Source organism: Aplidium turbinatum, chromosome 14, assembly GCF_918807975.1.
Source record: "Aplidium turbinatum chromosome 14, kaAplTurb1.1, whole genome shotgun sequence".
Lineage (NCBI taxonomy): Eukaryota > Metazoa > Chordata > Ascidiacea > Aplousobranchia > Polyclinidae > Aplidium > Aplidium turbinatum.
This window is the reverse complement of record NC_137485.1, coordinates 18,300,959-18,316,178: the sequence shown is the minus strand read 5'-3', so window position 1 is coordinate 18,316,178 and position 15,220 is coordinate 18,300,959. Positions and strand designations below refer to the sequence as shown.

The 15,220-nt window shown below is 44.9% G+C and overlaps 1 protein-coding gene across 1 annotated transcript; it reads right to left on the bottom strand.

The window, feature by feature from the left end:
• Positions 1-8,138: 8,138 nt before the first annotated feature.
• Positions 8,139-9,446, bottom strand: LOC145782956 (uncharacterized protein F54H12.2-like). Its single transcript, XM_082594715.1, has one exon. It carries the CDS (start codon positions 9,444-9,446, stop codon positions 8,139-8,141), a length of 1,308 nt encoding a protein of 435 aa, XP_082450841.1.
• Positions 9,447-15,220: the final 5,774 nt, after the last annotated feature.

The window sequence follows — 15,220 nt, the reverse complement described above, 5'->3', positions numbered from 1 at the left end:
CTGTACAACAGCCTGCCAGGTATCCTCTTCCCGAGAGCATGGGATTGGGTGAGCATTGCTGCCATTCTGCCCGTTGCTGACACTCCGTTCTGGTTCGTCGGTTGGTTTATAAAAAACTTTCAGTTTGTCAATAGAAATGGATTTTTCTTTGCCGTTTATCGAAAGTATAAAATATTTTTCATTTCGTTTGATTACTTCGTATGGTCCGCTGAATCGGGGACGTAGTGGGGCCTGTTGGTGGTCGTATCAAACTACAACATACTTGCAAGTCCAGAGGTTTTTGTCCACATATGAAGTTACTTCACTGTGAACGCGTGGAGGTGTAGGGCGGATGCTGGCGAAGTATTCTTTTAGTTTGCGAACGAATTGGTGAGTAGCCTATCCACAATCTGATTCGGGGGTTCCCTAAAAGTAGTTAAGAGTGAGCTTAATCCTCCGGATTGGTGCTTGACGTCACTATGACATCACGTATAACGTTGCTGGATTGATGACATCATTCGATGACGAAACGGGAATAACGACATCATGCGATGACGTGAGCTGGCTTGTTGTGCTTCGGGATGTTGGAAACCCACGGGCTTCATAGTGTAAAGCAAACACCAATCCGAATCGGATTGGTGATTGACGTCACAATAACATTACGACACCGAAATGACGACACCATAAGATGACGAACATTGAAGCCGTGAAGTCGCACTTGACGAAGCTGTTTGACGACATTGTGCAATGACGTACAATGAAACTTGAGACAACGATGTTTGGATGACGCCATCATGGAATGACAGTTTATAGAAAACAAACAGGTGACGTCAGGACAATACGTGACATCACAACCACCGAAGCACATTGGACAGCAAAGTGACAAGACATAACAGGATATTAGAAACCCACATGTTTCGTCGCGCGGAAGTATGACATCACAACCAAGATTATGTTTCATCAAGACGGTATGCGACATCATATTCAAACATGACTGTAATAAAGCAATGAAATAACACGGGGCATATTACACGAACAGCAGTAACAAACGCCCGAGGGCTCATAAACACAGGTATTTCAACAAACAGGTGACGTCAGGACAATACGTGACATCACAACCACCGAAGCACATTGGACATCAAAGTGACAAGACATAACAGGATATTAGAAACCCACATGTTTCGTCGCGCGGAAGTATGACATCATAACCAAGATCATGTTTCATCAAGACGGTATGCGACATCATATTCAAACATGACTGTAATAAAGCAATGAAATAACACGGGGCATATTACACGAACAGCAGTAACAAACGCCCGAGGGCTCATAAACACAGGTATTTTAAACCAAAGTTGAAAACATATGAAATACATGCAAAGACGTATTTATTACAACTCAATAAAGCAGAGATACGCTGATATTAAACCAACGAAGCAGACAATGTGAAAACGATGCAATGCGACACAAAACAAATGGATTAAGGTAAATAAACAGTCCCATGTAAACTGCTATGAAATGCATGCAAAGACGTATTTATTACAACTCAATAAAAAGCAGACATACGCTGATATTAAACAAACGAAGCAGACATTGTGAAAACGATGCAATGCGACACCAAAAAAAAAATGGATTAAGGTGAATAGGCAGTCCCATGTAAACTGCTATATTGGTATAACAGTGATTCTGACCCGAGTGGTAATGCATCAACGGTTAGACGTGGTAGTAAAACCCATCCTAAGGAAGGGTGAAACAAATATCGAAGATTTCCACGCACTCGCAATTCAAAATATCCAGTGTCCAGGTCATAATCCGGATCAAACGCTGATAACCAGTCCAATTCATCAGGAGAGACCTGACCATAATAATCGACAGGGTCTAGGTCAAGGAAGGGCTGAGCGTCTTCTAAAATCTCAGCATGAAAAGGGGGTATGTCGGGGTCTTGATCGAGGAAGGGCTGAGCTTCTTCTAAAACATCAGCCTGATAAGGGGGTGTGTCCTCAACCGCTCCTGGATCATCCTCAGCAGCAGGGTCTACTACGTGATCATAAAAATCCACCGGACTCAAAGGGGGAGTCCAACCCGCAACCGGAATGTGATCAGACGAATCCAACTCAGTCACATCAGAATCGTACAATGAGTCGGACAATGACATTGCAATTGTTGATTAAACAGAAGATGCTAGTGACTGATGCAAGGCCGGTATAAATACCCAAAAAGATCAAGATTAAAGCAAGCCCTAGGCGTCCCAACAACAAGGCCAGAAGGGATAGAGTTAGCACCAGTGGTACGAGAAATCGATGAATACCAAATACTGTACAGAATAGAAAGAAAAAACACAAAAAGCAAATGACGTACAGACTAAGAACAGAGTTGATATCCATCAAGGAAAAGCTAGACAGTGTGAAAATTAAAGTAAGCCTTAGGCGTTTAATAACAAGGCCAGAAGGAGTGGACTTGGCACCACTGGTACGAGAAATTGATGAATAGCAAAATGCTGTTCAGAACAGAAAGAAACAACACAAAAGCTATTTTGACAAACCCGCCGGAAGCGATCAAGTTGTCACCACTGGTTCAAGAAAAATTAATGAATAGCACAGCCCAGAGTTCTTGCATGCACAAATAGCTCACGGGCAAAACACATTCCAAGCATTATTTGATGCAATGACAGAGCATTCGTAAAAATGAAAAAGAAAGACCGTGGGATCAAAGAGAGGTAGTTAAAAGCAGATGCTTGTAAAAATATAACAAAAACTCGCACCATGTATCAGTGTGAAGAATGCGGAAAAATGTTCAAGAAAGAGTTTAATTTGTACCGGCACTTCAGACAAGCACATTCCAAGCGTGGTACTCCATTCCGTCAGATTAGCGAAGCAAGCAACGGGGCAGAAGAAAGGGGAAGTGAACAGACGCAATGCGAAGTGTGTGGAGTGGTATATGCAAACCCATTCCAGTTGAAGTTCCACCAGGAACAAGCACACTCTGATGTCGCAACCGAATATAGGGTTGAAGAAGCAGACACCCCAAGCAAAAGAAATGATGGTGAGCGATCAAAGTTCATGGAAAGACATTGGTCGAGTATAAGGAAGAGAAGAAAAATTTCCAAAAAAGTCATGAGCGTATACAACTTTCCCCTGCCACAAAATTTTACAACAGTTACGGATATGGTACGCGAGGAACTGCAAGAAATATATTCAAACGAAAAAACCCAGTTTAAAGTGACATTCAGCTTTGGATTTCGTCTACGCCACATTAGAACAGGAGAAGAGAGGTATTTTCATCCATCACAAAACACGACAGTGAACAGCACTCCTTATCTGATTAGAAACATTAGAGACTTTGAGGAATTCCTAGATGGAATCGAAGATGTGGATTATTTAGAATGGTGTCATAGGCAAAAACCATCATCAGGTTGGTTTGTCCAAGAAATTGTCAACGTGACATTTTACGTGTACCGCGTGGGCAATTTCCCAATAGGCAACTCAACACAAATTTCTACCCACATCAGAAATAACAAAGGATTGCTGTCTTTGTCACCACCCAGCGGAGGTCAAGACAGCTTATGCTTCTTTCGTTGTATGGCCGTCCACAGGACAGGAAGACGCAAAGACGTGGAAAGGGAAACGAAGCTGCTGCAACGACAATTCATGGAGGTACCCAGTGAGACATTTCCCGGGGTCAAACTGGAGGACATTGGGGATTTGGAGAAATTATTTAACACTAACATTAAAATATATACATTGCAAACAAATGAAGAGGGTGAGGTCTACGCCGAGCTCATAAAACAAAGCGTGAGGGAGAAGACGCATAAGACAGAACCATCGTTATACCTAAACTTAAACAACAAACATTTCACTTTCATAAGTGACTTTGCTGTGTACTGCAAACTGTATCAATGTAGTGTTTGTGGTCAAGGATTTGATAAGAATTGGAATGTGATTCGACATGAAAAAACGTGTAGAGGTGAAGTTAAAATGAAGTATGTGGGAGGGGTGTTTCGAAACCGGCAAACAGTATTTGACAAACTGGAAATCCACAGCATTTCCACCCCACCTCAAATAAGATTCTACTCTTATAGAGCAACGTTTGATTGCGAAAGTTTTTTTGCCGATGATGATATGCCTCAAGCGACCAAAAGCACACACTATACTGCCAAGCACAACTTGATGTCAATCAGTATAGCGTCCAACGTTCCCGGTTTCGAAACACCTCACTGTTTTATTTCACAAGGTGATTCTTTTGCGCTCGTGAATGACTTCATGCAAAGGGTGTTTGAAATACAGAGACAAGCCAACGCCGAAATGAAAGAGACATTCTCCGACGTCTTGCAACAAATCGAAGCAAGATTAGAAGTGTATAAGAATGCGGAACCGGAAGCTTGTCAAAATGGAAAACACCCCTTTCAAAAAGTCATTTGCGAGCTCGAGCGATTTCTTCAACAATTACCTATTGTCGGCTTTAATTCGGGGCGATACGACGTCAATGTCATGAGGCGGTACCTGGCAAAATTTTTTTATGACAATGACACACCACCACACATCATCAAACGAAGCAATGATTACATGTGCATATCAACAGACAAAGTGAAATTTTTAGACTTACGCAACTATTTGGCACCAGGATTTACTTACAGAAATTTAATTGCAGCGTACAATTGTACAGAACAGAAGGGATTCTTTCCCTATGAATGGGTCAAAGATCTCCGACAGTTGGACGAGAGAGGCCTCCCACCCCACAATGCGTTTTACAGTTCTTTGAAAAAATCAAACATTTCAGAGACAGAGTACCGGTACTGCGAGGAGACATGGCGAGACAAGCACATGTCAACCATTCGAGATTTTCTTGTATGGTACAACAATTTAGACGTAGTGCCTATGCTCAATGTCATTGAAAAGATGTTTGATTTTTACAAAGAACGATGCATTGACATGTTCAAAGACGCCATTAGCGCACCAGGGGTTTCACAGATCCTGTTAATGAAGACAGTCGATCCCAAAATTGTATTTTACACATTCGGTCAGAAACAAAAAGACATCTTTGAAATGTTGCGAAACAACATAGTCGGCGGGCCATCAATCGTATTTCATCGACGTCATAAGGTGGGTGAAACAAGAATTAGACAGGGGACCGAAATTTGTCAGTCAATCCGCGGATACGACTGCAACAGTTTGTATTTAAAATGCCTGGCTTGTCCAATGCCAACAGAATCGCCTGTTGTACTCAAAGAGAATGCAACAGAATTCACTGTCGTTCGACCCAGGGGCGTGTGGTACGGAAAACTGGCGCGTGAATGGCTTGAATTTATTGCAGTGTGTGAAAATCAACACATCAGGCACCAGTTCAACGGAGGGGAAGTCCGACTAGGGGCACGGCGTATCCCAGTAGACGGATTTGTTGCCGAGAGGAGTCTGGTCTATCAGTTCCATGGCTGTATGTTCCACGGTCACGATTGCCGACTGACAGCGTCAATTAAAGTGAATCCTGTAAACGGAAGGTCAATGGCCGAGTTGCGACGTGACACAGAAAACAATCACGTGTACTTGACCGACATAGGATACACTGTCATCACAATGCGCGAATGTGAGTGGCTGTCCATGCGACGCCAGTCCCCGATCAAGGAGTTTGTAAAGCAGTTCAAGTACCGCACCAAATGGCCAACAACACAAGCCGACGTGCTTGGAGAAATCGAGCGCGGTGAGTTGTTTGGCATGGTCGAAGTCGACATTGCGATCCCTGATCGACTGTACAGACACTTTGATGAAATGAGTCCAATATTTAAAAATGTCGACGTCACAATCGATGACGTGGGCGAACGCATGGCCACATTTGCCAAACGAATGGGCGCTTTGAAAAGACCTAGACGCACCCTGATAGGAAGCATGAAAGGAGAAAAAATACTGTTGGCCACCCCGCTCCTGAAGTGGTACATGGCCCAAGGGTTGGAGGTCAGCCGGATCTATCAGGTGGTGTGTTACACACCGTGCAATGCATTCGAGTCATTTGCCGCCCAAGTGACGACTGCAAGGCGCGAAGGAGATCAGGTTCCGGAAACAAAAATAATCGCAGACACTTTTAAATTGTTGGGGCAACAGTGCATACGGCAAGATGGCGACGCGAAAAGAAAGGTACATGACTAACGAAATATGCAATGAGCAGAAAGTGGGAGAGCTGGTGGCACGGCATCGCTTCCAGGCGCTCACACCTCTCACGGAAGAAGTGTACGAAGTACAATGCAACCCAAAAGCGATCGTCATTGATCTGCCATTGCATATTTCCTTCTTTGTATATCAATACGCCAAATTATTTATGTTGAAGTTTTACTACGAATTCATAGACAAGTACCTGCACCGAAAAAATTACCAATACACTTACATGGATACGGACAGCGCATATCTTGCCCTGAGCACTGCGACCCTCGACGAGGCGGTCATTCCAAGTTTGCGGCGTGAGTTCTATACAAACTACCACAAGTGGTTGCCCTCACCAGCCTGCGATGCCCACATGCAGGCATTCATTGACGCAAAAGCAAGCGGAGGTGAGTGGGTAGGCGGCGAAGATTGTTGCAAGGCCAGGGCAATCTATGACAAGCGCGAGCCAGGGCTTTTCAAATTGGAATGGGTCGGGGATGAAATGATCAGTCTTTGCAGTAAAACGTATTACTGCGAAGGGCCAGGAGGCGACAAGCTCTCTTGCAAGGGGCTGTCAAAACACCAGAACCCGCTCACGAGAGAGGTCTTCCACAATGTGCTAACAACCAGGGAAACGTTATCGGGAGAAAACACAAGTTTCAAAGTTCATGGCGCTGACATGTACACGTACACGCAGAAGCGAGGTGCCATCTCCAACTTGTACATAAAACGTCGTGTCGCCGATGATGATGTCACGACATCACCACTGTTTTTGTAGCCTGCAGGGCACGTTATGGGAGCTATATAACTGTGTGTATTTTAATCCCAATCGCAAAGCATGCTGTCGAGTCAAGCATACGACCTCGAAGAGCAAGCCAGAAGCCATCAAACAAACGTTGACAACGTCCCCTACGCATCCTGTTACGAACACTTGATGGAGGCGCAAAATCTATTTGAACGTGCGGCTGAGCTCAGAAAGGAATCGGTCAGCATCCGCGAAGCTTTCAGCAAAATTATGGACGAGGGTGAATGCGGAGGCTTTGCATTCACCGGTCACATGCGTCGCGGTCTATTAAGCATGCGATGTGGCAACGTTCAATTCAACGATGCCCAGCTGTGACAGGTGGCCACACAGCTTTTTTGTGACAATCCCTACTTGGTCTTTGCCCCAAAAAGGAAGACCAGACCGTACCTGCACATTATATTCTGGGCGACCGCTAGCAAAGATGAAGACTGCCAACACAATGAGCGCATCGTGGCAGTCAAGAGCGAAGTGGCCGAAATGAACATAGTCATTCGGTTTGACGTCACCACGGTATTTGCTCCAAAGCAATACCTGACCTACCTTGCTGACAAAACTGAAGAATTTGCGGTCGTCAATCGTGACGGGGAGTGGGCCGACCCGGAGAACGCCGAGCAGTTCCACAACGCCGTACAGCTTGTCAACGATATTCGGAGCAAACTTGGAGAACCCAAGGCCAAGCGGGTGGCCGCCTAATTTTTTTTATTTTTTTATTATTAAATGCTTCGCATTTAATAATTTTTTTTTTAAATGCTTCGCATTTAAAATATGTGTATATATATTTTATTGCAATAAAAAATGATTATTGATATATTGTTCAACGCGTGCATCATTTTCTGTGAAAACATCTGAAAAGCATCCAATTATATCGTCTTTCGACCAACCACGACATCTGTGCAGCACATAAAAAACGCAATAAAAGCCACAGGCTTTGCTAGAAGGTCCTTGCAATCGCGTCGAGTTGAAGCTCCACTCGTACGGCTTCATGAACTGGTAAAATTCCTTGTGCAGAGGCGGGAGACCGACAGGATCGAAATATTCTCCAGTCAGCTTGGAATCGATCAGCACCACCACCCAGTGTTGACCGGGTTTATGACTAGGGTCAGTATTTACAACGTAGGCCTTCGGGGCATCGTGCTTTTGACGAAGGAGATGATCTCTGGGTAGCGTTTCGCAAAACACAGAGCTGGAATGCGGGTCACTTTGCAGGATGGAGGAAATCTGAAGAGTGTTCATGCTGAATAGTCAAAGACGACGTTGCGCGATCGGTCAATCTGAATCAGGTTGTCGAATTCGGCGTAGACTACGATGTTGATTGTAGCGGGCAGGGGCTGGGCGAAATGAATTTCCAATCGCAGATTCCCATGTTTTATAAGATCCATGTGAGCGCCGTCATTGGACATTGCCTGAGTTAGATCAAAGGCAAACAGAGTGAAACCACGCGGATAGGAAGCCAGGTCGATGCTATTCCCACTGTCCGATCTGTGCTTGTTTGTTCCGGTGAAAAGGGTCATAAAACTGCGCACCACTTGTCCGTTTGTAAAGTCTGGTTGCAAGGGGCGTGAGGGTATCTGTTCTGCATCACGATAGAGTGACAAAAAGTTGATGTGAAAGTGCTGGAAATTGAAAGGATTTTCAGCGATTGAGCCGTTGAAGGCGCTGTTTTTGACGCATCCGATCACGACACGTCTCGGCAGTTGGCCAAGAAACAGATTTTCCTTACTGATGGACATGTTGCCGGCAGGTACGGAAAATACCTTTGTTTGTACACGTCTGATGGGATACTTCGCCAATCCCTTCTGGAGGGCTGCCGCATGTCCAAGGGCAATGCCAGAGTTGAGAGTGACGGTGCACACGTACAAGGTGACGTCCTTGAACACGCTTTTGAAGGTGTCTTGTGCGGCCATGAGATGAAAGGCTTTCTTAGATTTGATGAGCCGGAACTTGACCTGCACGCCATTGATCAGATAGCGCTGTTGGAAGGACATGTCCAGATGCAATCTACCAATCATGTCTATCGTTTTGCTCTCAGACGTCAAAGCCTTTCGTTTTGTGAAGCCTTTGTTTGTGTCGGCTCTAGAGTCGAGTTGACCCGGGGTGTCATCTGCCCACACGGATGCGCTCAATTGGGACGATTTCGCCTCCTTTCCATGGCTGAGCAAGTTTTCAATGTAAGCGCGATACGGGTATGTGTTGGTGGACGGTGTTATGAGTACGTTATTGAGGCTCATGTCCACCTGACTCCATAGCGAATCCAGCCAGTTGTTGACCGGGCCCACGTCAGCATCCTCCGCAATAGCGGTTCCGGCGTCATTCTTAATGCTTGCCCTAACGTGGAGAAACATGTTCGCCAGATCCAGATAATCACCCCCGCTCCCAGGCACGAGAAATTCCACAGGACCGTCGTCCGAGAGTGTAGACATCGGACGATACTCGACCCATTTGCCATGATCGATGCTCGTTTGGGTCGGTGGTACGGAAAACAAATCCAATTCACTGTTTGTACACTCGCAAGATTGTTCGTGGATGAGCGCCGACATTATGCAAAGATGTCAGTTTTTTTTGAGATCCTACGCTTTTTATTCTTAATCGGAGCTGCCTTTCCCCTTTTTCTCTTTCGTACCCTTTCCCCTGGCGGAGGAGAAGGCATGGCCATGCGCAAGAGGCTGGAGCCGGCCTCTTTACCACGCGCTATGGCAGACTGTTTGAGATCTTCTCCTTGCAAAACGTCGCTGGCAATTTGAACACCAGAACGCAACGCTTGCTTACCGACTGCTTTGGCCCCGCTCTTGAGAAGAGGTAGAATGGCTCGACCCAGACCGGAAAAGATGCTGCCCAAGCCGTAGCCGCGCTGATTGGGTGAGCCTGAAAAGAAGGGGCTTCCGTTCCCGACTTGCTGTGTGTAATAGCGTTGGTATGCGGCACGGTCACAGCAATACGTTTTTCGCATGGTTCAGATGTGGGCGAGTCTTCGTTTGCGCAAATGCAGTGTCACTATCGCTTTTCCTTTTTGGAATGGTATTTTCGCTCCGGTGTCGTCCGTTATGTCTATGCGAATCGTCGAGAAATTCCTCCTCTGAATCAGATGATAGTGGACTTTTGGAAGGACCTTGTGAACCGTTTTGCCGTATCTGCCTTCGGGTGTGACAATGCAAAGGAGTGGGACCAGACTGTCTCCGACTACGCGTGGTTCCAGTATGTCGCAATACACAAACAGAGAAGACGGTGCCTGTTTCAAGTCGAATGCCCTGATGCCTTCAGTGCTCCGATCCAGTGTGTTGCTTTCGAATCCCAAGATATTTTTCAGAGTGTCGCTTACGGCAAGTTGTCTGGAGTCGTTGGCGCTACGACGTACTGCGGTGCCTTCTGTTTGACGTGGAAAGCCTAGTCTCACTCTTCCTGTTGTCTTATTGAGTGTGAATAGGAACGGTGGTGTCGTTTCCGGTATGTTTTCCAAAGCACTGTTTGCAATAGCTCTGAAAAGTTGCTTTGCCCAACCGTAGTGACCTGCTTCGATATTTATGCGCGTGCTGATCTCCCGATTCGTGTAAATCATCCATCCCTGTCCTTCAGGGACATTATGCCATGTGTGTGGGTATTGTATGTCGGTCACGCCCGCTTCCCATGATCCGTTCAAATCGATTTCTTTCGGTAGCCTTGTCGTGAATCCGGTAATGGTGTTGTCGGGGAAGTAGGTCATGGAGCTGTTACTAGGCAGAGTCAGAAAAAACATTTGTTTCTTCGTCTGTTCTTTTTTTCTTTTTTTGTGTCCTAATCACTGGATTCGGCATCAACAGACCAAGCGAGCTGCTGAGCAGGGTCACCCACAGACTGGACGGTTTTTTGTCAACCGAGAGGTTGTATATGCTTGTGGCTACGATCGTATAAATGACAATGATCTGACAGAAAAACACAATCTCGCTGCGGGGCACACTTCTCCCGCAGAATTTCCAATCAGGCATAGTCGATAATCTCCGATGCGTCTATCCACGTGTTGAACTTTTCAGGATATCCCAGCCACTTCACGAGTACTTGCTTCTTCTTGCCTTTGCCACGATGTGCAACAATTGTATCAACGCGATAGACGTTGTCTTCTTTTATAACCCGTTGCACTTCCTCTTCGTAAAAGGAACCTTCGAGAAGCTCTTGATCGAGGTCTTTCAATACGTAGTAAGGGGGATTTCCCTTTACGGCTTTGTGTACGATGAACAATTCTTCGCTCCAGTTAGGAAGGTAACCTTTGCGGAATTTTCCTTTGACTTTCGTGATACGTACGACTGTACCTGTTGCAAGTTTGGGATTGTACAGTATCCGAATCTTGTCTTCGTACAGCGTATCCCAGACAGCACCCTCGTTTTGCTGAGATACTGACACCGGTGACATGTCAATACTCCGATGGTATGAATGGTTGTATGCTTCAGTCAAGTCCGAAAGCACATCGACGTATCTGTGACGTCTGTGGCGGGTGAAATATCGCCACATGCGCGATTTAAGGGTGCGATTGAAGCGTTCCACTACACTCGCTTTTGTTTCCTCATTGTGGGTTGTGAAAAAGTGGATGTTGTTGTCCTTCAACCATTTTTGAAAGTAAACGTTTTTAAATTCACTGCCCTTGTCCGTCTGTAACACTCTCGGCTTTCGTTCGCTGATACGGAGAATCTCGGAGAAAGCACGCACAAGTGTTTTACCAAATTTATTTTTAATAGCAATAACCCATGCAAACTTTGAAAACACATCGATACAGGTCACCAAGTACTTGAAGTCGTCATTATCCTGCTTCAGCTTTGTCACGTCCACAAGGTCTGCTTGCCATTGGGCATCTATACTTTCGACAATCACTCGACGACGGGTAAAACGATGTCTTATCGGTTTATGTAATGTGTAAACGTCCTGTGACATCAACCACTCCTTCACAGGAGTCTTTGTGGCACGCTGTAGTCTTTCAACACCTCCGTAGCTCGATGGTTTGGCCGGATCGTAGTAACTTAATTCCATCGATCCCATGATGCTTTTGGCTTGTTTGCAACCCTTTGAATGAAAGCGGTGGGAGCGTTCATTTCTTTTAAAGCATTTTGAAGCGTTGTCCACCCGGTTGGTTTGGTTTGTCTGGGCTTGCGGATTGCCGTGTTTATCAATTCTTTGATGCTGGTGTTTGGAAGAGCCTCGTTCTTGTACATGAATTGACCTTTGTCATCCCAGCTCACCAAGGGATGCTTGTCAATGAGGCTCATCAACTCCCTTGTCCGTGATACATATGACTTTGGTACTTGAAAGAGTATGTCTCTCTCAACCCAGCTGCGGTCCGGTTTTTCTTTGATCTTGATTGCCATTGGTTGGTTTATTTGCTTATGCTGGTGAGTTATATAGCTCTGAAGTATTTGTTGGTACATTGTCAGTTTTGTGTCTTCGTCGAGGTCTGTTCTTTCCAGCACGGTATGCATTTCTCTATCCAATTCGTTCATAACCTTTGTGGTTGTTGAGCGTTTTATGTCCTCCTTTTCTCTCATCTGATCTAGCATCCGGGCATCGACCAGAGCCATCTTTTTAACGTTTTCCATTACTTCCCAAACAACAGGCCGGCGAGTGCCGGGATGACCGTTGCCAGAAGTGTACCCAGGAATCCTCCTTTCTGTATAATTCTTCTTTTCCGTTTAATTCCGATGGTCTTGTTGGCAACTTGACGCAGTGTTGTCTTGTGTCTTCTTAGTTTGTTTTTCTGTTTTGGGGTGATACGGACGTTACCCTTCAGCACGTTATGGGCACATTCACAAATGCACTTGACCAGATCGTCGCTAGCTGTTTTGATTACCGCTTTTCCGATCTGTGGCTTGGCCTTTGCAAGTGTCTTGAGCGTCTCGATGTGACGTTCTAGCCTCGCTGACATGCTTACGATATATCAAGCCTTCTATGACTTGCGTTAGCTTTTATACATTGGGTACGTATACGATGGTTCTTTGGTCGGGAAAAACGTTTGTACGCAAGCGCATGTTTTCCGGTGTCGTCTGTTTAAAATCCAAAAGGAGATAGCCGTATGGTGTCGACGTGGCATCGTCGAATGCTTCTTGTATAAACCACGTCTTTATTATTTATGGTCACAGCGGTAAACCATAATCTCTTCGTGGGAAAATTGTAACATAAAGTTCCCGGAACCGTTCGTCTGTATGTAATGACCGAAAAAGAAACACTCTTCCGAAACGTCTATTCGAGAATTGTATTTCTGTAAAATTAGCCCACGGCTATCGAAAATGGGGTGCAACGCGATACACCACTAAAACCTGTCACTACGATACAAACTACTTAGATAAAGACGGAATTTTCGTCCAGCTGGCAAGCACTAAGCAAACAGTTAAATATCCTACCAACTTTCAAGCAATCATTTTACGAATGACTAGAATACATTGCAATATCTCAAACTCACGTACGCAGTACTGTGACGTAATAGTAAAACATTGTGAAGTAATTCTCAACAGGTGTGTGTCGTGTGTTTCTGAGCACGGCGCTCTGTCCCTCAAGCTTATTACTCAGTTAATTATTGCCTTGTTTTCTGCACGCCTTGGTTCTACGTTTTCTTCATTCGTTCATTCATTCAGTTCTGTTGTTGTAGCATTATGTACGTTCGGAAGCAGTTATTTATGTATCCTTTTATTTGCAGATGTAGTTGCTTTCTATTTTATTAAAGCCTTTGCAAGGTTGTTGTACAAGTGAATTAAGTTTACTTCAATTTAATAAAATAGTAGCTATGCATAAGTTCATGCAACCCCAAGTGTTTGGGGTCGACACAAACTCCCCGGAAGCCTCAAGAAAGTGGCAACATTGGAAGCGGACGTTTCGAAACTACATAGCAAGGATTGAGGGTGCAGATGCGCAAGCAAAGCTCGACATCCTAGTAAATTTACTAGAGTCACATGTGTATGCGCACATCAGTGAAAGTGACACTTACGATAACGCCATTGCTCAGTTGGACATCCTCTACAATAAACCGATCAACGAAATTTTTGCGCGACACCGACTTAACACATGCAGGCAAAAAGTGGACGAACCCCTGGAAAGTTTTGTTCAAAGACTAAAACAGCTCAGTGCTGACTGCAACTTTAGTGCAGTTTCTGCAGCTCAAAACAAAGAAGCAGCCATTCGGGACGCCTTTATTGCGGGAATTACTTCAAGTTACATCCGACAAAGACTTCTTGAAGACAATGTCTTGGAACTACAAAGAGTCTTTGAAAAAGCTCGGTCGGTTTATGAGGCCCAACGTAATGCCGAAGCGTACGTTATGCCCCCTGGCGGCGAAGCTTTGAATGATCTTCTAGCTGTGTGCGAATCACGTTCTTGGGATTCCCAATCCAGCAACAAAACGCCACCTCGCAAAAGCGACTGCCTTGCAATGGAGCAGAAAAAATGCTTTTTTTGTGGCAGAAGACTTCATCCCAGAGACAAATGTCCTGCCAAAGAACAGATTTGCTACAAATGTAACAAAAAAGGCCACTTCGCTAATGTGTGCCGTTCGACCTGCAGTAACGCAACCGCTGCATGTCAATCAACAAGCTTGTCAGCTCTCACATCGTTGTCTAAATCAGATCAAAACGTAAACGTATCCATTGAGATCAATGGAAAACTAGCTAAATGCCTTATTGACACGGGCGCCCAAAACAACCACATAAGCCATGAATTTAGTCATCGCGCTAACTTGAAAGTAAGCTATAGTGACGAGCAGCATGTGGATTTAGCTGTAAAAGGCTCATCAGTGAAAACTCGAGGCTCCTGCTTTGCAACTCTACAACTCCTGGATCGCGATTATGCTGATGTGAAATTCAGTGTCATGGACGGACTACTCTGGGACGTAATTCTTGGACGTGAGTTTTTACAACAACATAAATGCGTAAATTTTAACTTTGGAGGATCTGAACAACCTTTGAACCTTGGGGCCTTAAAACCTTTGAGGAGCCCAATGCCAGTACGTTTATTTGAGCATATGACAGGAGACTGTTGCCCAATCGCTTCCAAATCACGTCGATATTCTAAAGCTGATCAAAGTTTTATAAAGAATCAAGTCGCTCAACTCTTGCGTGATGATGTTATTGAACCAAGCACCTCACCATGGCGTGCTCAATTGGTGATTGTAAAAAATGAAAACCATAAAAAACGCATGTGCGTGGACTACAGTCAAACAGTAAACAAATTTACTTTGCTCGATGCCTACCCGATTCCGAACATGCAAAGCATTATAGATAATGTTTCTCAGTACAAATGGTTTTCTACTCTGGATCTACGCAGCGCTTATCACCAAGTTCCCTTGCTGCCTGAAGAACAAGAGTAC